General features: G+C 34.2%; 1 protein-coding gene across 5 annotated transcripts in view; it reads right to left on the reverse strand.

Annotated features, from left to right (window-relative positions):
* Slc16a7 (solute carrier family 16 member 7) overlaps window positions 1-22,159 on the reverse strand; it is a 170,114-nt gene that overhangs the window by 52,644 nt on the left and 95,311 nt on the right. For all 5 annotated transcript variants that reach the window (XM_071609712.1, XM_071609711.1, XM_071609709.1 and 2 more), the window contains one exon: window positions 21,479-21,724. In XM_071609712.1, coding sequence (XP_071465813.1) covers window positions 21,479-21,695 — 217 coding nt within the window. In that variant the 5' untranslated portion in view covers window positions 21,696-21,724. The remainder of the gene's footprint in view (window positions 1-21,478; window positions 21,725-22,159) is intronic.

Below are 22,159 nucleotides of genomic sequence, written 5' to 3' on the forward strand. Positions count from 1 at the left end.
ATGTTTACTCTTAGAATTCCATTTGTGTTTTGGGTTTTTTTTTTTGTTTTTTGTTTTGGAACCAGGAATTAAACCCAGAGGCACTTAACCACTGAGCCACATTCCCAACCTTTTTTTTAAATATTTTATTTAGGGATAGGATCTCACTGAGTTGCTTAGGGCCTCACTAAATTGCTGAGGCTGGCTTTGATCTTGCCATTTTCCTGCCTCAGCCTCCTGAGCTGCTGGGATTACAGGCATGTGACACTGTGCCTGGTTTAGAAGGCCAGTTTTAAGAGGCAAATAACAACTTGATATCAGCCACAAACTAACAAAACTAATCTGTTTACAAGGTAAAAATCTATTTCCTTCTTATATGATTATTTTAAAAACCACAAAAGCATGTCATTTGTAAAATCTTTTATCTGTGCAATTCTAATATAGCAGAATTAAAGGGGAAAGAAGAATTGATTTACACATAGTAAAGGATGAATCATAAAGCTTCTGGCTTTTATGGGTACAATTAAAGAATTAAGTCCTATAAATGATAATCAAATGAGAGGAATGAAAACATAGGACAAATAATGGTATGGGAATTAGAAGAGAGAACTTTTAAGGAATTAAATAAGAGAAATACCATTTTTCTAAACTTTTTTTCCCATCTTTTTGTTGAAAAGAAGATTAACATAAAGTAAAAAGACAAAATGAGGTGGTAGGAAAGGGAAGGCACAGCCTGGTCATCGACCTGATGTGTCCTTATGCCAATCGATTCCCTCACCTTCTATGGATTCCATGAAATTGTGTAGTGAACAAACAGTAAGTTGAATAGTATGAACAAATGACTACAGGGAAACGTGGATAATTATGAACTCAATTATCAAAATCACCCATAAGTACAACTAATTAAAATATATTGAGCATCCAGTAGCTATATGTACATGGCACGCCTTTCACCCAACTTAATGGCACCATCAATAACCTGACATGGAAGAGTATTTTGTGATTTTTTTAATTGAGGAAAATAAATTTTCAGATGAAAATAGAAGCTGGAAAAATAATCTCAAACAAGTATCCAGGTAGGGCATCTACCTATCTGTTTTTTCCTATTTGAGAAAATGGCAAACTTTCAGAATTTCTAGGTTCCTGTCTTCACAGAAATTTTTCAAAAATTACACCACACTTTATGGAAGCATGTGTCCTCTCACAGGGTATGGCTGAATATCATCCCATAGGTATCACAGTGTGGTGTTCATTATCTAAACATTGTTTGATGATAGGTTTCAGTCTTGAAAATCCAAATACTATATTTTGCCAGTCACTTGAGACCATTCCCATTGCTCAGGGGTAAATTCATATTGATCACTTGCCACCCTAGTTCAAGACACTATCATTTATTGACAAATTGCTCTGGGTTGCCTAAAGACGTGCACACAGCCATCAGGGCCATATCCTAGCATATAGTTATGGGGAGAAAATGCAGTGGATGCTGTTGAATCAGTAAAGGAAATATCTGGAACCACAGAACTACAACTAAGTGCTCACTCTCTCGGATCTTGCTTGTTCTATACTATGCCTCAAATGCCTGTTAATCCTGATCATTCCCAGAGTGACCTTTTATATCCAGGCAATCTATCAAACCTACCACCTGACATGCTATCTATAATTTTGACCTTTTTATACTGTACTCTGGAGCTCCAAGGTTTTTTTCTTTGCTTGTATGTATGGCTGGTTGCTTGTTCTTTATTTGTTTGTTTTTTGATATTTTGGGGCTTCTTTTTTCAGTGCCATTGGTATTTCATGACAAAATTACTTCTCTTGAAAACATCTCAACATTTAATACCACACTCAAATACTCAAGAGCCAGGAAATGGCAAAAGTGTTCTCCCTGCTCTTGTGTAAATCTTTGTGCTTGTTTGAAGCTATATCTATCAAGATGTATAACCCTCTCCAGCCTCTTTGCTGCTATTACCTCTCATCCAACTGGCCTATGGCCAAGAGTTTCTTTCTCTTCCACTTCCAGTCATATATCTTAGTTACATGTGTCCTCTAAAGTTCCCTTTTTGTTTTTCCTTCTCTTTTTTGACATACTCTACCTTAATTATGTACTGAGTGATCATAAGCTGGAATTTGTCATCAACCAATATGGCACCACATCTTGGGCCTTGATTCATATGCAAATGCCCACCTCACTAACTTGGAGCACTGTGCCTTCATTTCACTTGTTCAAATAATCTATTAACTTTTTTTTCACCCACATCAAGGTTTCTGACACACACTGCCATGTCAAATGCTATCCCACCAATTCCCCACATTTATCAATTTCTCCAACAACCCATCCCTTGTTATAGAACTTAAACTGGATGGCTAATTATTACAGAATTCCTTTGAAAGCATCTTTGACTCACTTATTCTTCTCTCCATAATGTCCATTTGGAAAAATACACAACCCAGAATGAACTCAAGCACATTCCCTTTCCTACATTTATACGGAAGATCTTAAAATTGCTGGAGAAAACACAAAACTATACTGATTTGTCTTTAAATGTCAGTATCTCGCAGTTCATAGGGAAACTCGATAGAGTCCCAATACTACTGTATGGTTTTCTAATAATCTACTTTCCCCACTGTCTGAAATTTCACTCCCCTATCTGAAGAGCATCTCTTTCTCTCCTCTTCAGTACTAAATTATCATAGTCAGCCGAAGGTGAGACCAGAGAAGTTACATCAAGGACTAACTCATGTTCCATTACTAAATAGCTAACTCTTCCTGAGTATGTATTCTTATTCTTTCTCAGTATAACATTTATAGCCACTACATATTTTCTACGGTTGCTAACAACTGTAATACTAAATATCAGTTGGCTAAAGTTGCTCCACCACAGGACAGTATTTGGGTAGATACTAAAAAATACTGCCTGATGTCCACTCCTTTTGAATATAATTCTTTAGATAAGTAAATGAATTCAGTATGATTACTATAATAATCTGGGTGCGTTTAAGATGTATGTATATAGATAGATAGATAGATACAATCTCTATCTATCTATCTATCTATCTATCTATCTATCTATCTATCTATCTATATTCTGATCTGTTAGGTATAAAACATAAAGTACCAATGTTTGGATAATCTTATTTTCAATTTTTTCCCATTTTTTTCAGCTATGTACATGATGATCATTGACTTTGGGGAGGGGCTGAGGTGAAAATGATAGGTTTCAGTGCAGGACAGTGAGGGAGAGCACAGCTATACTACCACAGCCAGAAACCTGGAGAGCCCAAAGACCGGGATCTGAAACTAGAAGTCAGGTTTCTTGGTCCTCAGTTCTGACTGTGCTTATTAAAACAATAGATAGACAATGGAATAACTGTTCATATTTTTGAAAACACTAAATATGTTGAAAAATAAAAACATTTATTACTTACCACATAGGAGAATATAATAATCAATAGATAGTTTCTCTTTCTTTAGTATAATTTTCAGAATATGTCTTACATAACAGAGTATAATTAAGTTGTACTGAAAACACTGTAAGTCTATATAATATTTTTATTATGAAATAATTTGAGGCAAGTTATTTCTAATAGAAGACTATTACTTTTTTTGGTGGTGTGTGTTTGTTTGGGGGCTGTTGTCCTGGGAACCAAAATCAGGGTCTCACACATACTAAACAAACACTCTATCATGAATTACACCCACCAGCCCCTGTGTTAATTTTAAAAGGAAAAATAATTCCAAAAGAACAGCATCATAAAAGCCTGGAAGTCAGAGAGAATGACTTCATCCGACAAAATGCCACTCTGTGACTTTCAGAAAGTGCATAACTTTCTTAATTTGTAAAATAAAGCAGTAGAGGAAACTTTCCTTCACTTTGTAAAACTCTATGAATTCAAATAAATAGGATATTTCTTTAAATAATATTATTATATAAATTTTCAATTGGATTCCAGCTGTTGGATGATAAACTATACCAACAGCCTGACATTAAGTATTCATTAGCAATGTTCCATTTAGTTATGAGTATATACAAAGAATTATTTCCTGTATTTCAGTGATTAAATATGTATGGATATGTTTTTTAGGAAAAGCATTCATTCAACAATATATTTATCAATATTCCATTATTTTTCCTTACTAAAATATGAATAGTCATCTTTATATGTTTGAGCAACTTATTACATAGTACGATTTATCTAATTTATCGATATGTTCATAAGCACAAGATTTTGTATTATTATTGTCATTTCACAGATACAAAACTTATATGGGATTTTCTTTTACTTTTGTACTCTTAAATGTACAAATTCCATCTACATCTTTTTTGGGGGTGGGGAGTTCCCAGGGATTGAACTCAGGGGTACTTGGGATCACTGAGCCAACTCCCCTATTTTGTACTTTATTTAGAGACAGGTTCTCACTTATTTGCTTAGCACCTCACTTTTGCTGAGGTTACCTTTGAACTCGCAATGCTCCTATCTCAACCTCCTCAGCTGCTGGGATTACAGGCATGTGCCACTGCACCCAGCTCCATATACATCTTAATTTTAAAGGAATTACTCTTAAAATAAAAGTTCTAACATTTACCTTAAATATAGTTTAATGAAAGTATTCTCAGTGAAATCACTACTTAGTTAATAATGCTCTGTATAAATAAATATACAATTGTGCCTTAAGCTCTATCCCTGTTCTGTTGTGCCCCTTGGCAAACATTTCAGATGTAAGCATCCAAGGGATTCCAGGATGTCTGCTTATAGATTTATATTATAATATACTTATTTACTTGGGAAATAATAAATCAGATTAATAAATTATAATTCTTTTTATTATATATTTATATATATGTATATAATATATATAGGAGAATATATACATATATATATTATATATATATATATATATATATATATATATATATATATATATATATATATATATAAAAATCAGAATATATATATAAATTCTGAAGCTAGTACTCAAGCATGATATTAAGCTTAGTTTTCAGGGGAAATGCCCAATATGTTCTTTGGTTGCTGTGAAGGGTATATAGTTACCCTGCTTCATCATACTACCAGTATTCTTTATTCCACTATCACTATATCCTCAGTGGTATTAAGAAAGATGTACATAAAAGCTGTATTTTGTTGAGGATTTAAGAGAAGAGAATCTATTTTGTACTTCTACTGCCATTCAGGCCTTTGTGCTCTAAAACTTTCATGGGAAGTGCATCTGACTGCTTATGATCCTGGTGAGCTACCCATAATATTAAAATAATATAAAGGCTGGAGGTGCAGCTCAGTGGTAGAATGCTTGCCTAGCTTGCACAAGGCTCTGAATTCAATCCCTAGCATCACAAATGTATATTTAATAGACATTATATATCCATAATATCCATATGTATTTTTTATCTCCACAATTATATTTCCCATTTTTGAGTCCTTATAACCTCCATACCTATTTAGGAATAAAAAAATAAGTACAATATTTGTTTTACTCAGCATTTTGGCCACTGTAACTAAAAAAACCTGATAAGAACAATTTTACAGGAGTTTATTTGGTGCTCATGGCTGACATCCTTGTTCTGGGCCAGAGATGAGGCAGAACATCATGGCCAAAGAATTGTGTGGGGAAAAGCAGGTCAGGACGTGACCACCAGGAGGGGGAGAGTAAGAGCTCTGCTCACCAGGTTCAAAATATATACCCCAAAGCCACACCCCCAGGGATCCACCTCCTCTAGCCACCATACCTGCTTACAGTTACCCCCAGTTAATCCATTCAAGTGAATCAATGTACTGATTAGACTAGGCTCTCATAGCCCAATTCCTTTCACCTCTAAACTTTCTTGTACTGTCTCACAAATAAGCTTTTAGTGGACATGACATATCCAAATCATAACAATCTCTAAAATGTTCCTTGACTATAAGCAGAAAAACAGTTACTATACAGAAGGAAAGGCAGGCAATGGGAATGAAAGAACAATACAAACAGTCAAACAATAGTTGATGACAACTGTTGCTTTAGATGTTTGTAACAGGAAGCTAAAGGATTATCAGAATTTGAGTATTCTCTTCATCTTTACATAGTGACCTCAGGAATTAATTTTAAATATCTTCTCTGTTGCGTTTATACTAACATGATGATTCTTTTAAACATTCCAAATCTCCTCCTTCCTCCAGGATGTATTGTTATTTTCCTTTCCATCAAATACACTTTTAAATATTAAGGCTGCCTTTTGTTCCTGTTCACTTCCTTAATGGTAGTTAATGTCTGTCTTTAAGACTGTAACATGGCTTCAATAATTTTTACTTCTCTATCTTCTTAACTGGATTGCATATCAGCAATAATTACTTATTCATCTTTGTTCATCAGCATAAAGTACAGTTCTTGGCACATAAGAGAATCTCAATATACATAATTATTAAATCAGAGAAAAATATGAATGAAAGATTCCTGAACAATAAACCATTATTGAGTCATGTATCTAGGACAAGAGCCTTGATTATTGATCATTGCTATAATAATTTTGATAATGATCTATTTTATCATCCCTTAAGGAATATTTTTAAGACCTACTATGTGCAGTTAGCAAACCTAAAGTAAAATCAATCCTTTCATAAAGCTTATATCCTGGTTGGAAGTTAAAATCTTACATTCCAAATGAGTACTGTCTAATATGGTAACTACTAGCCAACTGCAGCTTTTAAAATTTAATTCAATTAAAATGAGATATAATAGGAATACAATTCCTTATACAAACTGTCTTCATTTCAAGTGTTCAATAGCTATATGTAGATAGTGGATGACAGTTATTGGATAATCAGATTTATTGTATAGTATTGCCTCAGAAAGTTCCATAGGACAGTATTATCCTTAGAAAAAGTAAATTATATAGTGATGGTTTTTTTTTGATAGTAATGTTTTATGGAGGAAAAAATATAATGCATAAAAGAGGGGTAGAATTGTGTTCATGTAGTATTGAAATTTTGATGGGGTAGCTCATCTTCTATGGGAAGAGGAATTTTGAATAAAGATCTGAAACTAGTGGGGACAGAAGGTAAAGACATTTTTTAATTCAAGGGAAAATCATTTCAGGTAAAGGGAAAGCTAAGTATAAATACCTGAGGTAAAAGAATAGCTGGCATATTCTAGGAACAGCAGGTAGACAGTGTAACTACAGAAGAATGAGCAAGAGGGTGTATAATGAGATATTAAGTCCGGCAGGAAATGTGGGAGGGCAGATATTCAGAATGAGATGGGGAAGCCTTAGAACATGATTGGATTCAGGTTACAACAGTATTTTACTGACAATTATATTCAGAAACAGGGACACTACAGCACAGAAGACAGCAATAATCTTCAGTATAAATAACAGTCCTTTGGACCAGGTAATCAGCAGAAGTGGTGAAAAAAATGATAAAATGTTTCATATATTTAAAAGCAGAAGCAACAAATTTGCAGAGTGGTGGTTGAGGTAAAAGAGAGAGTGTGAGAAAGAGAAACCAAGAATGGCTCTAATATTTTTTGGTCTATTTAACACATTTGGAGGATAATTCTAGGAGATAAATTTTGGATATGTCAAGTTAAAAATGTCGCTTAGGCATATGAGTGAATATGTTGAAGAAAACTTTTACATACAGGTCTAGAATTCAAGAAAGGAAATATAATTTGAGAAGGTAATGAACTATAAATAATAAAGTTGTGAGAAAGTACAAGGTCACTGGTCCCAGGCTGTATTCTAGGGCTAGCACCAGGCCAACCCCCAATTCCTGAGGACCTAAGCCTAGCCCCACTTCAGCAGATCCATGATCCAAACCTACCTCATATAGACTTTGGAGCCAGGTCAGAGTACAGGGTCTGAGACTCCAAGACCAGTCCTACAGGTTCTGTTTCCAGACCAGTCTTACAGGTTCTATTTCCAGACCAGTCCTACAGGTTCTGTTTCCAGACCAGTCCCCATAGACCCAAGATCTTGACCTGAGGACTAACTCCAGGTTCACCCCAGAATATGTCAGCCCTTGTAGACACAGACTTCACAATGGCCTCCACATACACAGGCTCCAGATATCCTCTTATAGACCATGTTTCAGGACCACCTCTTCAGATCCAATCAGCAGGTCCAACCAGGAGATACAGGCTTCAGGTCCAATATTTCAGATCCAGGTACCAGGTCATCTACCTGCTAACCCAGGCACTAGCTGAGTCTGCCCAAGGACTCCAGCAGTAAACTTTTCTTCAGATATGCTAGACAGCCTGTCCAGAATCTCTGGACTGGTTGACTAATGAAGGGATTTCCCAAACAAGGGGAGACTGCAAAAACCATATTAAGTCCCTACTCCTTCACATGTGCAGACATTGGTGTAATGCAACAAGAAACATGAAAAATCAGGAAAACAATACCCTCAAAAGAACACAGTAATCCCCCACTAGCTGACCCCAAAGAAACGGAGCTATAGAAACTGCATGACAAAGAATTCAAAATAACTGTATTAGGCTCTGTGAACTTAAAAAAAAATACAAAGAATTAATTCAATGAAATGAGAAGTAAATGACCAAACTGGAAATGCAAAAGAAATTGAAATCATAAAATTATTTAAAAATCAAAATCAAGTGCAGAGAGAAAATAAATCCAAGAGCCAAGCTTCCCAAGATTGAAGGTTTAAGGAGATTAGGAAGAACTAGAAATAAATCCTGAGAAGGCATGGTTAATGGCATCAAATAAATCATTAATTAAAAGAGACCAGGGAATCCTACAGTTTAGTTTTCTTCAGTTACTTTCATGTATGGAGATGCAGGGACTGAGCAGATGGAAAGCTAGCTTTAATCAGAGTTCTGTTTTCATCAATGGATAGAGGAAATTTAGTAGTAGGATGGCAAATTGAAAAGTTACCCAAAAAAGTAGTAATCACTGGGAATCTGATATTTATCTAGATAAGAAGGGGAAATGTAATATGGAAAAGAATGGTGATAAATGTGACAGTATCAATAGACTGATAGTACCAATAAGGTTGAAAGATTACTAGAATTATAATACTAGAAGAAATAGTCTGGAAGATGGAACCTGGTGGTTAGAGAGTCAGATGTGAGAAAATTAAAATTGTATTAAGTTTTCATAATTAGTGGTATTGACAAGATTAAGGAGTGAACATGAGAGTTAGTGTCTTCCTGGAGATAAGGAGCTTAAGTACTGAGAGGCCACATGATTAAAAGAGAGGTGATTAGATGATGGTAGTGTTAATAATAGTATTATTTAATAGACTCCCTTTTATTTTTCAGTACAATAAAGTGTTGGCTTGCAATCTATAATTTTCACCATATTGTAAAGAAAGTACTAAGGTATAGATGAGATAGATAATATGCTTAAGGATATACTGGAAACAGGTCATTACTAAATCTTTCTGACTTAAAAGTTTATATTCTCAGTCTCTATTTTATTTTATTGATACAAGAAACTCAAACTATCATGACTGATCCTTTTCAATAACAGAGAAATATTTTTATTGGCATGCAAAATAATTATTCTTTCACAAGACTAAAATCTCTTTCAAAAAACATAAACCAAGTTCCTGAAGGTGAGTTAAAAAAATAAATAAAAATAACTAGTAAGGGGCTGGAGTTGTGGCTAGGTAAGAGCACTTACCAAGCAAGTATGAGGCACTGGGTTTGATCCTCAGCACCACATAAAAATAAATAAATAAAGGTATTGTGTCCATCTACAACCAAAAATATTTTTTAAAATAACTAATAAAAATTTTTGGTCTAGCAAAAACATATAACTAACAATGACATAAGAAAAATCCAAATGGAGACAAATTTATTTTCCTTACAATTCTATGTTCTTTTGACAGTGACACCATAATAGATAAAAAGAAATTGATGGATTACATGACAATTGTACATGATACTAACCTGAAGAGATTAGAAAAGGAAGGGATATGGTGGTAATAAATTTAATGCCATAAATACAGAAAAGTGAGCTCTAAAGTCTGAAAGACTTAATTTTTCAATATTTCCTTGGAAAATTAGCATGCTATCTTATTCTTAGGATTCACAATATAATAATCCCCAGTAAGGATGAATTGATAAGGAATTTTAATTAAATACTATTGGTCCCTTTTGTATCTAGATCTGTATATGTATGTGTGTGTATATATATGTGTGTGTGTGTGTATATATATATATATATATATATATATATATATATATATATATATGATTTTGCTAAAGCAATAAAAAGTACTGTTTGGAACCAAATAGAAATTCAGATACTTTGTGAAATGTGATTTCCTGACTGCTATTACTGACTACCTCCTGATAATTGATTGCAGAATATATACAGGGGGGGAAAAAGAATGTCTATGTTCGATTTTATTTCCTTACAAGTAGATGAAAAAAAAACCTGTCAAATAATTGTACAACATTACCTGCTGCTTCATTCCATCATCCTAAGAGAATAATACCATACAGACAAAATAAGAGGTCACAAATATGTACTTAAAATAGAAGCAAATAAAGCCTTTTCTTTTTTTCCACATGTGTGTATTTTGGAATTTTTATCACATGCAGGGGCAGGAATATTTGTTAGGGAAATCAGTTTCACAAACACCCACTACTCAAGCTCCTAGTTAACTGTGCTTTACCCAAACTGGAAGCCAACATTAAGGACTGAGGTTATGCTTTTTTATAAAGTTTTAGGCAGCTTCTACAACATACTGTGCTTGACTTAAGAAAAATATCTAAGTAATATTTTTGCCACAACATAAAGGTATTTAATATTTTTAGCATGGATCAGTGTTCATTAGAAAGGCTTACAGTTCTTTTTATCTTAGTCATTGCATTAAATTTGTTTTTCTTTATCTGAAAGTGCCAAATTAATTCTATGTAGATATTTTGTACATATTTTAAACTAATTGTGAAATATTTCTGGTGCCCCAGGAGGCATTTGGAGGGTTAATGACAACCTCCAAGTGTTCAAGGACTTCCTAAATGAAGTTATTAAAATTCAACCCTTTGCATATTCCAGATGGAGGGGGAAAAGTTTGTCAGAGACAACAAGGGACAAAGAACACCAAGGGAGGTTTTAAAAAATTCCTATTTCTAGGGGCTGGGGATATGACTCAGTTGGTAGAGTGCTTGTTTAGCATGCACAAGCACAAGTCCCTGGGTTCAATCCCCAGCACCACCAAAAAAAGGGAAAAAAAAATCCTATTTCCAGATCCAGGTTTGCTCTTTGGAAGAGGATAGAAATTTTAAACATTGATTAAGACTTGTTTCAACAGCAGCTTCTGTAGCCCAGTTCTTGCCCCAAAGTCAACTTAGCAGCCATCTGTTGTTTGTGCTACATAGATTTTAAAACTGTCACTGCCAAAACACATACTGTTTTATATTTCTTCAATATCACAACAGCTTACCCAAATTGGAATAGATTTCAAAAGTTTTGAACTTACTGTATGTTTTTTTTCCCTCCTAGTATACCAAAAGGGTACCTTCACTGCTTTAGTCTATAGATGATTCTTATATTTCTTTATCATTGTCAATTATTGACCTGAACATTGGATTACTAAGTGGAAGACCGGAAAAATTTGAAATATCAAACCCATACGGTGATTCTTATTTTGTTCCCTTTTGTTCACTATCTGGATTTCTAATATTGTATTATTTACAGAAGCTTTTTACTCATCGTGTAAAGAGAAGAGAAAAATCTGAAGTAGATCAGAGTTGTATTGAATGGTTTTATTCCTTTTCAGCCTTCTAGGAATGCACACTCATTTCCTGGCATGCTGAGAAAATATACAGATCACTTCTATTTAGTGCTTCTAATCAAATCACTGATTGCATGAGAGGTGAAGCCAAAGCAAAATGACATGAACTAAGAGAGTGCTGTAGTCATCAAACAAAGCATATTCTAATCAGCATAATTCAAAGCTATGGATCATCTGTTAGTTGTTCATCGTTTTCAAAAATCCATCACTGCTTCCATAGAAGCTTTCCAAAGTACTACCCTGTCCTTCTAGTAACTGAAAAGAGTCTACGTGTAATTATTACTACTTTAACAGCTTAGCAAAGCTGTGTTCCTTTAAGAATTTTCTACATAACTGCTAATGTAAATTAGCTTTGTTATTCTGCAGACTTATCCCACTCTCAACAAACAACAGATAAAACAAGTGTAATAAAAATGCTGAATATTTGTGAATATTTACACACAGCACAGGAAATACAATATATCTGGTATAATTCTATCAGAGAAAGGTTATATAGGCCTGGTTGATCCTCATTATTTCCAGATTCTTTACTTGCAAATTTGCTGCCCAGTAAAATTTATTTATAACCCCCAAATCAATACTCACAGTGCTTTCACAGTCATTGGTGGGTATGTGCAAAGTGAAGAATTTACACTGCCTGAGATATATGTTGTCAGTAGAGGCAATGCTCTGCTTTCTTAGTACAACTCTCATGCTACGAATGTGTCTTTTTCATGCTGTATGTTATGCCACAATTTCTTTTTTTTTTCTTTTTTTTTTTGCTTTTTGTCTTGGTGAGTCTACTATTTAAAAGAGCACCTAAGCATAATGCTGAAGTACTTGTTAGTTTTCTTAAGCACAGGAAGGCAGTTGCCTTGTACAGAAAATATATTAGTTAGATGAGTTTCATTCAGGACTAATTTATCTTGTTTGGCCATAAGTTCAATGTTAGTGAATCAACATTATAATTAAATCAGATATCAAGGAGACATAGCCTGATGACTCAGCTATGTGTTTCTATGTTAGTAATATGGCACCTCCTGTTTCTTTACTAATATGTATCATGATTTCAATTAAAAAGGAAACATATAAATAGCTATTTTATATTCTGAAAACAGTGTCTTATGGTTCCATATGACTTCCCCAGGGCCACACCAGTGTTTTGCACACGGTAGATGCACAATGTATACTAGTGAAATAAATAAATAAGTGAAACTATTAAAAGGTTTTTCTCTCCAGCTGTGACACTGAATTATCTGGACATACTTACCTCTGGTGACCATAAATACTTGAGTAATAAATGTACAGGACCAGTTTCTGCCATCATTGTGGTCTTACCTTAGGGTTAAAAGTATGAACCATATTCCTGCAGGATATACTTCTAACTAGCTGGGCAAATTCTTGCTTAAGGACAGCCACCTACATTAATCACTTGAAAACCTCTCTGAAATAGTGCAATTACTCTGCCAAAGGCACTAGTATTAGAATAATGAAACAAGTACTTAAAGTGTATTTGATAGACATGATACATCAAACTTGTCATTCACAGCATGTGAAAATATGAAATTTAATTTCTATTTTACAAGACCCCTTAAGAATAGTTAATTGAACTATTGTTAAATCTTCAATCCTAATATAAATGTTTTCAGGGAGAGTAGCAAAGCTCCTTTTTATAGAAGAAACATTCATAGGAAGTTTTCAAAACAACAATCGCAAGTCAGTATTCCATGCTCCCCTCAGTAGGACCTTTTAGGAGCTCAATTCCACATATATCTACCCTCTATCCCAGAGTTAAAGAAGAAATTACTCAATAAGAACATAAAAGTAAGTCACAGAACAAGAGGGAGAATCAAAAACCCAAACCTGGGTGCTGCCCAAATCATGCTCTATTATTGACTGCTCCATTAGGGACATGAGCTACAAATAGCTCATACCACAGTCTACATCACAAGCCCCACTGACTCTGAACATTGATGCTACTTTTATGCCAATGGATTATGGATTATCTATAACCATTTCATCTGAATGTATTCCAGGACGTATCTGATTCTTCCCATCAGTGGTTTCTAAATCAAAACCAACCTGTTGCACTGAATTGTTAGGCCTGGGTCATATGTCTGTGTCCATAGTACAAGGAATTCTGAGAAATTGAATATTTGTGACTTTGTCCTTAGGAAGATGGGAAATGATAAAATTAGGAATTCTCTGAACTGGATTTTCAAAGGATGACCCAAATGAATGACCAGTGCCCACTTCATTACTCAGGAGAAGGCCTGGGGGAAATGCCACAGCATATATAAATAAAGGCCTTGGAATTTATTTTAGGAATGACTACTGACCTACTTATATTTCTTGCTTTACCCCATTTCCCAATTTTATTGGCACAGTTTGCTCTGTTTCTCTTGTTCCTTATCTGTGGTTTCATTGCATAATGGATAATACCAAGAACAGGATGGCAACAAGCACTATAATCAAAACACTGTTGTTGGAGGGCCATGAATGAATTATGGGTTTGTCTCAGCCATCTCAAGGCGAGGGGTTACTTTGGTGAGAACTCTTACTGGAGACTGCTCAGATTATGCTGAACCCCTGGCTCACTGGCTCACACAGCCCTAAGTGCAAACACAGCACAACAGCCGGAAGTAGAGGAGGTGGGCATAACCTGCTAACCCCTAACCACCTTGTCTTTGCCACCTTCTTCCTGTTTCTTTCAGGAAGTTCTTCACTCTGAATCCTACTGGTGCTCCCACCTATTTAAATAAAGCGCAAGGGCTGTATTTTGCTGTTAGATCCAGTCTCTACCAGAGCTGGATCATCCCACTGGGCCTCGCTTTTCACTTATTTCTGTGTCTTGTCTTCATTTCTTAAATTTCTCATACCTTTAATATTTCTAATCTGACTCATGGCCCTAGTTCAAGGAAACTGAGTAAACGTCCTGATACACTGTAATTTCCTATAATTCAAATTTTGGTTTAATGATAGTCACCCTGACCAGAGGAGTATATGTTAAAACACACACACACACACACACACACACACACACACACACACATTCTCTCTTTTGTGATTTTACACAAGAAGAAACTGAAATTCCAAGGTTAAGTTTTAAAAAGCCTGAACAATCAAGTGGCAAAGTCTCAATTTCAAAGCTGAGGTTTTGAAGCTCATTATCTTACTTAAAATACTCTGCTGCCTCTCATTGGACTAGTAAGTCATTAATTAAGCCTTTTGAGATTCCAGGACTATCCATATCTAAATTCCACTCTAGGTATCAACTTCCACAAGATGCACTTGAGACTTCTGGGTGGCTACTAAACACTGTATGTCATTAGGCAACAGAGTGTCTAAATACCGTATGTGCTTTTGGGCACATAATGTATGCCAAAAGGTATAAAGTATCTAAATGAAAGGTTATACATGAGTGATTAGTAAAATCCCACACATGCTTTTACTTTTGAAAAATAATATATTAATCTCTTGAAAAAGAGTTCAATAGTAAGGCCCTATTGTCTCTTCTGTAACCTTCTTTCTTCTGGAAATAGTATCATCCTTCCATTAGAGAACTCCTCTACTCAGGCTGCCAATGTTAGTCCCTCCATGATCCTCTGCCTGCAGGCACCAGCAAACCAGGCCAGGTACTCTTTATATTCCCTAGAATTTGCCAGAGTGAAATATAGAGAAAAGGGACAGACTTTGTCAAGATAAATTTGAGCCTGAAACATGAGACTGAGATGCCCGCAGTTATTTTCCTCATGCTGGGGAAAGATACCAAAATAAATAAATGAAGCTGCCCTTCCAGAAGAAGAAAGAGGCAAGAAAGCAACATACTGAACAAATAGAATCACTGGTGCTAGTTGACCTGGAGGACAGTGATATCTGTTCTTCTCCTCTGTATATGTAAACATTTCTCTAGGCTGAAGGGTATTTGAATCAGGTTACAGTCATTTGCAATAATAAACACAACCACATAAATAGTTTCTTTTATAAATCAATAAGTGAAAGATTCACGGTCTAAGGCACATATGTTAGTCAGAAAGCATTTTAATAAAAATTTAGTAAAAAATATGATATTATTTGCAGTATATTATCAGCCCCTCTGTAGGCAAAGAATTTTCTGGAACAGTTTCAAAGCCCTAAGCATACTTCTAATATGTCCTTGACCCTTGCCTTGTCTTGGGATGGATGAAGGACATTTAATCAGAGAAATCTCCTGGGATATGATTTGTTTTCTGTACTGTGTTTTGAAGTGCCCGTCTCTCTCACTTTTACACCTATGAAAACTGTCAAGGATGGCATCTACTACAACTGCTTTTTTCATTTTAGATATTAAAGACTCTCTCTTCTCCAGCGGAGATCTGATGAAGTACCCCATGTGCACACATTCTTATGATATTCTAAGTTGACTAAAGACATCTCATAGCCTATTCCAGCACCTGTGTAATAATTCACATAAGTCATATGGTAGTTATCCAACAAAGATTTCCTCTTATGATCAATACATCCTAGGTTCATCTCTATAATAATCTTCAGAAACTGAATAAGCATTGTTTAATTATTCAATGTCTGGAGTAGGAAAGGGACCTCCACTGTTAGCCATGCCATGTGTAACCTGGCTGCTGCAGAAGAGAAGAAGGTGCTCACACTGTTTCTTCCAGGAGGTGTGCAGGGGTTACATGTCCTTCCACTCAAGTTTAATCAGCCAAAACTAGTCACTTGATCTCATTCTAAGGGGATAAAAGTTGAGCATGATAGTTTTTGCCACACCATACCTTATTTCCTAGGAAAAAAAATTAGCAACATTTATTCTCATGTTAAAAACAAACAAACAAACAAACAAAACCGACTAAATAAACAAATAAACAAAACAACGAAATGGCATAGATACAGGAAGTCAAGACTGCTTACATAGGATTGTCCAAGTATACCTGCTGGGCTTTCTGGCTTTGTAAAGTTAAGAAGAAAGCCCAATCTATCTCAAGCATGGGAATGGGAATGCACCTTTTTTTAATTGCTACTAAGAGCAGTATTGAATCATTTTAATAGTTTCTCTCAGTCTACAAAATATTTAAAGCACAAAACATAATAATATAGTGACCTTATTTAAATTTTAAAGAGAGCAAAAAAATATCTGGTAAATATTAGGCCACCAACCTGCTATGCTAAATCTTTTTGCTTCTTGGCCTTCAGTAAAATAAGCTCAGTGGTCTAATGCTCTACTCCCCTGTGTACTGTGGTCCATCATAAAATCTTACTTTAGCACAACTGGCAATCGGTGCTTACATAAAACAAAAGAATAAATTTCCAGGCAGAAAAAAAGCTAATTCTGCTCTCCAAAATAGCTGATTCTTTCAAAGCAGAATAGATATTACCAGAAAAACTATAAGAGACACGGGTAGGCCAAAGTGTGAACTCAGTACTTGTGCAGGTAACCAACCATACTTAGATCCCCATTCAACAGAATAGCAGACAAACACCACACTAAAAGATTATCCTATGTAATCACTGTTTACAAAATAAATCCCTGTTTCCATCTAAACAATGTAGAAAGTTTAAATTATAATATGTTTTCTACTGCTATTTGGCACTGTATTAATAGGGTGACCACTTTGCTTGACCTATTTGCTGAAATTTGCTAGAACTCCAGGAGACCATATGGATAGCCAGATGGGTTGCTGTAATTTAGTGCCATTATTCTAAGGATAAAGTAAGAAATCAACATAATTTGCATTCTTTTCCATAGTTCCTGCTTACCTTTTATTAGTTTCATTTTTAATTCAGACATCAAAAGAAAAGATAATACCTTGCTACCAAGGCCCAGATGCCAACTAATTACTACAAGAGACTCCAGCCCTGACATCACAGGCCAGGCCTGAGAACATGCTCCATCTTACTCAATGACCCCACCATAGTGATTAATAGGTTGAGCGCTAAGCCCTAATGAGTGTGTCAGATCTTAAATGTTCTCCAGGCTAATGTAATTAGCATTATGTTGAACAGAATATTTCAGTTGCTTGGTAGAGAGTCATTATACTTCATAGTAAGTGATGTGCCTTTTCACCTCAAAGACCTCATATGGTCTTCAAATTTATAATCATCAACCAAAAAGGCCTCTCTAACATGAAGATATTTCAAAACCTACAGAGAAATATGTAAATATTTTTCAATCAAGCACTGATGTTTTCTATAGCAGTAAACCCATACATTATACATAAAGTGAGATGATTTTCAATATACTTGTTTAAAAATACAAGTTTCTGGACTCTACCAACAAAAATTCTGGTATGAGGGGGTTGAGGATAAGGCCTAGAATTATATATTTTTATCAAGAGACCCTGTATTCCCAAACAGAAAAATCTATGGACTGCCCTTGGAAAAAACACTGCAATCTGAGTAGCAGAACTAATAACCTGCACTTTAGAGTAACTGAATCTATCAGGCTTTTTTGTTCTAAATGGTTATTTGTGTTTCTGAAAAAATCATGCACACTCATAACAAAGACTGTTTTCACATTGGGATTATAGCTTAAAATGTGCAAATTAATTTTTTAGAAGATTAAAAACTACCAGGATAATACATTAATTTTATTTCCAACAAGCCATGTAAATGCATGAGATCTAGATCAGATGGTAGATATAGCAGTTATAACCATCTCTACCCACTAAGCAAAGAATCTGAAACTATATTTCCAGTTTTAAGGGAAAGAAAAAAGCGTAGCAAAATTTCTGAAATCCTCAACTTTCTTCCATGATCACAGATGACATACCAAATGTTTTGGCCATGATAACTGAGGAGTTTGGAAAATACTCCAAGTACTAGGATCTCACCTAAATATTACCATCATCAATTACTACAAACTAAATATTTTCACATGTTTAGCGTTGCTTTCTTGAACTTCTGGAAGCAAATATCTGTCAATTTTTAACTTAGATGAATTTTATTCATCTACTATCCTAAATAGATTAAGGCAACTTTTTAAAAATTTGTAACTACCAAACTACCATTTTATTTATGAATTTCAAGAAATCTTTTTTGGACCTTTTTGAGTTTTTACTATACATTTTAAAAAAGAAAATAAATGTATAAATAAAAGGAAAAAAAATTATTTATGACAAATATAATGCAGGTATTTACTTATCATTTCATACCAAGTTTTAGTGGTTTGAGGAAATTAAAATTATATTTTATAGCGATTTAAACTCATATCATTCTCCATTTCTATGATGCTTTTATATTCAGCCAGGGAGTATAAGGCTGTCATATGTCCATGGCAAGTCCATAAACCCATTCTCCTTTTGTTTATGAAAAATGATTGGTGAGGTATAAAGTTCAGTCCAGCAATAGCTGGATGCATGCAGCTCTGAGTTTTCCTCTGGAATGCTGGCCTTTCCCATAGTCCCTAAATCTAGGTAGGGAAGTTTTAAGAGTTCTGACCCATGGGATGTATGCATAAATGAAGTTTATGATCATCCATGCTGTCTACCTTTGTTTTGTCCAGCAAACAGAGAAGATTGAAAGAATAATCTACAAAGACTTATAATGGCATAGCCACAAGATGAAACACTGCTTGAGTAAGAAATAAATCTACCTTGCCTTAAGCCACTGAGACTTTGGGTTTGTGTGTAAAAAATTAAGTCAAGTCTTAATTTAATAACATCAATTTTTGTCTCACCTATAAGTTTAGTCATCAATTTGGACAACATAAAATTAAGAATATAATAGGACCTGAAGTCCAATTAAATTCAATAAACTGATGTTAAGTCACTTAGAAGATTCTTTTTACATTGTATTTAAGAGGGGGAGGGCTAGGGCTGTAGATCAGTGGTAGAGCGTGCGCTTTGTACATGTGAAGCACTGGGTTCGATCCTTAGCACCACATAAAAATAAATAAAGGTATTGTGTATTTAAGAGGGGATTGAAACACTACATTCCTTTATATTAACAGCTTTTGGAGCTCAAGTTAAGATGACTTGTGTGTTTTTCTAGCAGAGCATTATGAAAGAACACCTACCCTCTGGCTGAAAGAACAAAACCCAAAGCACAATATTTCTTGTCCTTTTTCATAAAAAAATACCATTGCTAAATGCTTACAGCAACTGTACAAAAGAGATTCTTAGAAAGGGTTTTAGATGCAGATTTTCTTATTGACATGTCCAAATAGCATTCTGAAGATACCACTTGATATTAAAATAAAAATACATCAGTTTAACCTACGTAGTCTCATGCTGTATCAATCTAAAATTATTGATTAACAAAAAAATAAAAAACACCAATATCAACATATGTGTGTATGCCCACATCTCACACACACACACACACACAGTAGGATTATTTCAGGATTTTTTTACATTGATAGTGCAATGAAAAGATAACATCATTAAAATTAATTATTATGTCATTGAACAAATGACCTTGGTGGATGTAGTACATAAGTCACTACATTGCAAGGAAGGAAAAAACATTGCATTGGGCTTGCAGAAGGCCTGGGTTAGCTATGGCTCTGTCGTTTTCTAGATGAAAAGAAGAAGATACGAGAAAGGCAGAGAATACAGTGATTAAATATTTGAAGTACCACTTTTATCAGCCACTAGTGAGATGTTTGACTCAGTAAAGCTATTTTATCTCTCCATTTCTTCATCTAGAGAGAGAAAATAACATTTATTTCATAGGTTAAGAGGATTAAGTCATACCCTGTATATCAAGTGATGAGGGAGGCCTTGGCTGAAACTAAATATTAATAAATATTGGGCAAATAGCAATAATGTTATATCTCTGTCAGTAAGAGCCACATCATCTTTCTTCTAAAATTTAAAAAATGATACTAATTTATATGATTTGTTTAAATTCTTATATTCTGAGTCCATAATTGTATCTTGCAGTTAAATATCCATTTGGAAAATGAAAACTCTAAAATCCATGTATTTTAAGTAATGGCTTTAAAAAAATTTGTAAGTCAGTCTGGTCTGCTAGTGAGACTGATTTAAAGATGACAAGCCACATAAAAATGTACTAATTCCATTTTTTTTAACATTCAGAAGTGAGATGATATTTTGATATATTCATTATTCTTCATGACTCAAACCCATCATTAAAATATAGAATATAACAACATGTTATTAGGCAACCATTTAAATAAAAAATATGTCATATTTAATGAGAACAATAATAATAAGGAATTGTTTCTTACCTGATTCTGAAAGACTCCAGAATGTGAATAACACTCCATTTTTGCAGTGTAAGGTAAAGTATTTTCAGGGCTTATGAATTGTCGGCAACTTAAACAAGTTTCCTTCTCATTCAAAAAAAAAAAAAAACAAAAACATTTCTCCCAGCTAGACCAATAATAAGAAATGATACCAACACTAGTGCAGCTTTTATTCCAATCTAAATAGAAAAGTATTTACCTTGGAAATCTCATAAGTTAGTAAATTTTGATTTTTACAAATAAATTTTCATTCAAACAATGCCAGAGGCTCAAAATGAATAGTTTTAAATACTGGATTAAAATCATTTTAAATTTCTTAGTAATACTTTTGATTGTTTGTGACTGTACCATGAAAACAGGGCTTTAATATATACCAGGAATCAAAGTGTGAAATATGATATATCAAGAAATATGTAATGTTTTGAACAACCAACAATAAAAAATTTAAAAAAAAAGTAATATATACCAGGATACTGAATATAAATCACACAGTAGAACTGTGGCATGAAGGAATTGTTTTCTTAATCCAGAATTCTACTTAATCCAAGACAAGAACCTTACCTCCTGCATACATAACAGCCAGCATAATGGATGATATCCATGTGATTTCACTGTACGTGGTGTGGAATATTTGCTGAATTTCTTTGAAGAATACTGTGACGGCTTTGGGGAAGGCATATGAAAATCCAATGGAGATAAAAGATGCTCCAACCACAACCCAGCCCCATCCTCCATCAGGAGGTGGGTATAAAGGTGGGGAACTTGGCATTGGTGGCATTTCGCTCCTGTATTTCAAATTCAAGTAACCTATATACACACAAAAAAATGAATAACAGTTTAACCTTATTTGCATTTTTGTATGTCACTCTTGCTAGTTACTAAAATAGTACTTCCCAGTTACAACTACAATACAATTTTTCATGAATATTTTATACTCATGAATTCAGAAAATCTATGAAAAATAATATGAAGTATATAACCTGGACTACTATAAACTAAAAATTGAAAGCATTTAATTTACGGGACAAAAATTTCTTGAAGTGAAGTTAAGAATTTAGATCTAAATCAACCAAACAATAAAAACTATTTCAATTTTATTTCCAAACATAAAGAAAATGAAACTGCAACCACTTAAAATACTTTTTATATTCAAAATATTGACTTTAAAATTGTGTATACAAAGTTTTCAAAGGACTAGATATTAAATACAAAGAATTATAAAATATTTAATAGGCATACTCT

Source organism: Marmota flaviventris, chromosome 3 (assembly GCF_047511675.1).
Source record: "Marmota flaviventris isolate mMarFla1 chromosome 3, mMarFla1.hap1, whole genome shotgun sequence".
Lineage (NCBI taxonomy): Eukaryota > Metazoa > Chordata > Mammalia > Rodentia > Sciuridae > Marmota > Marmota flaviventris.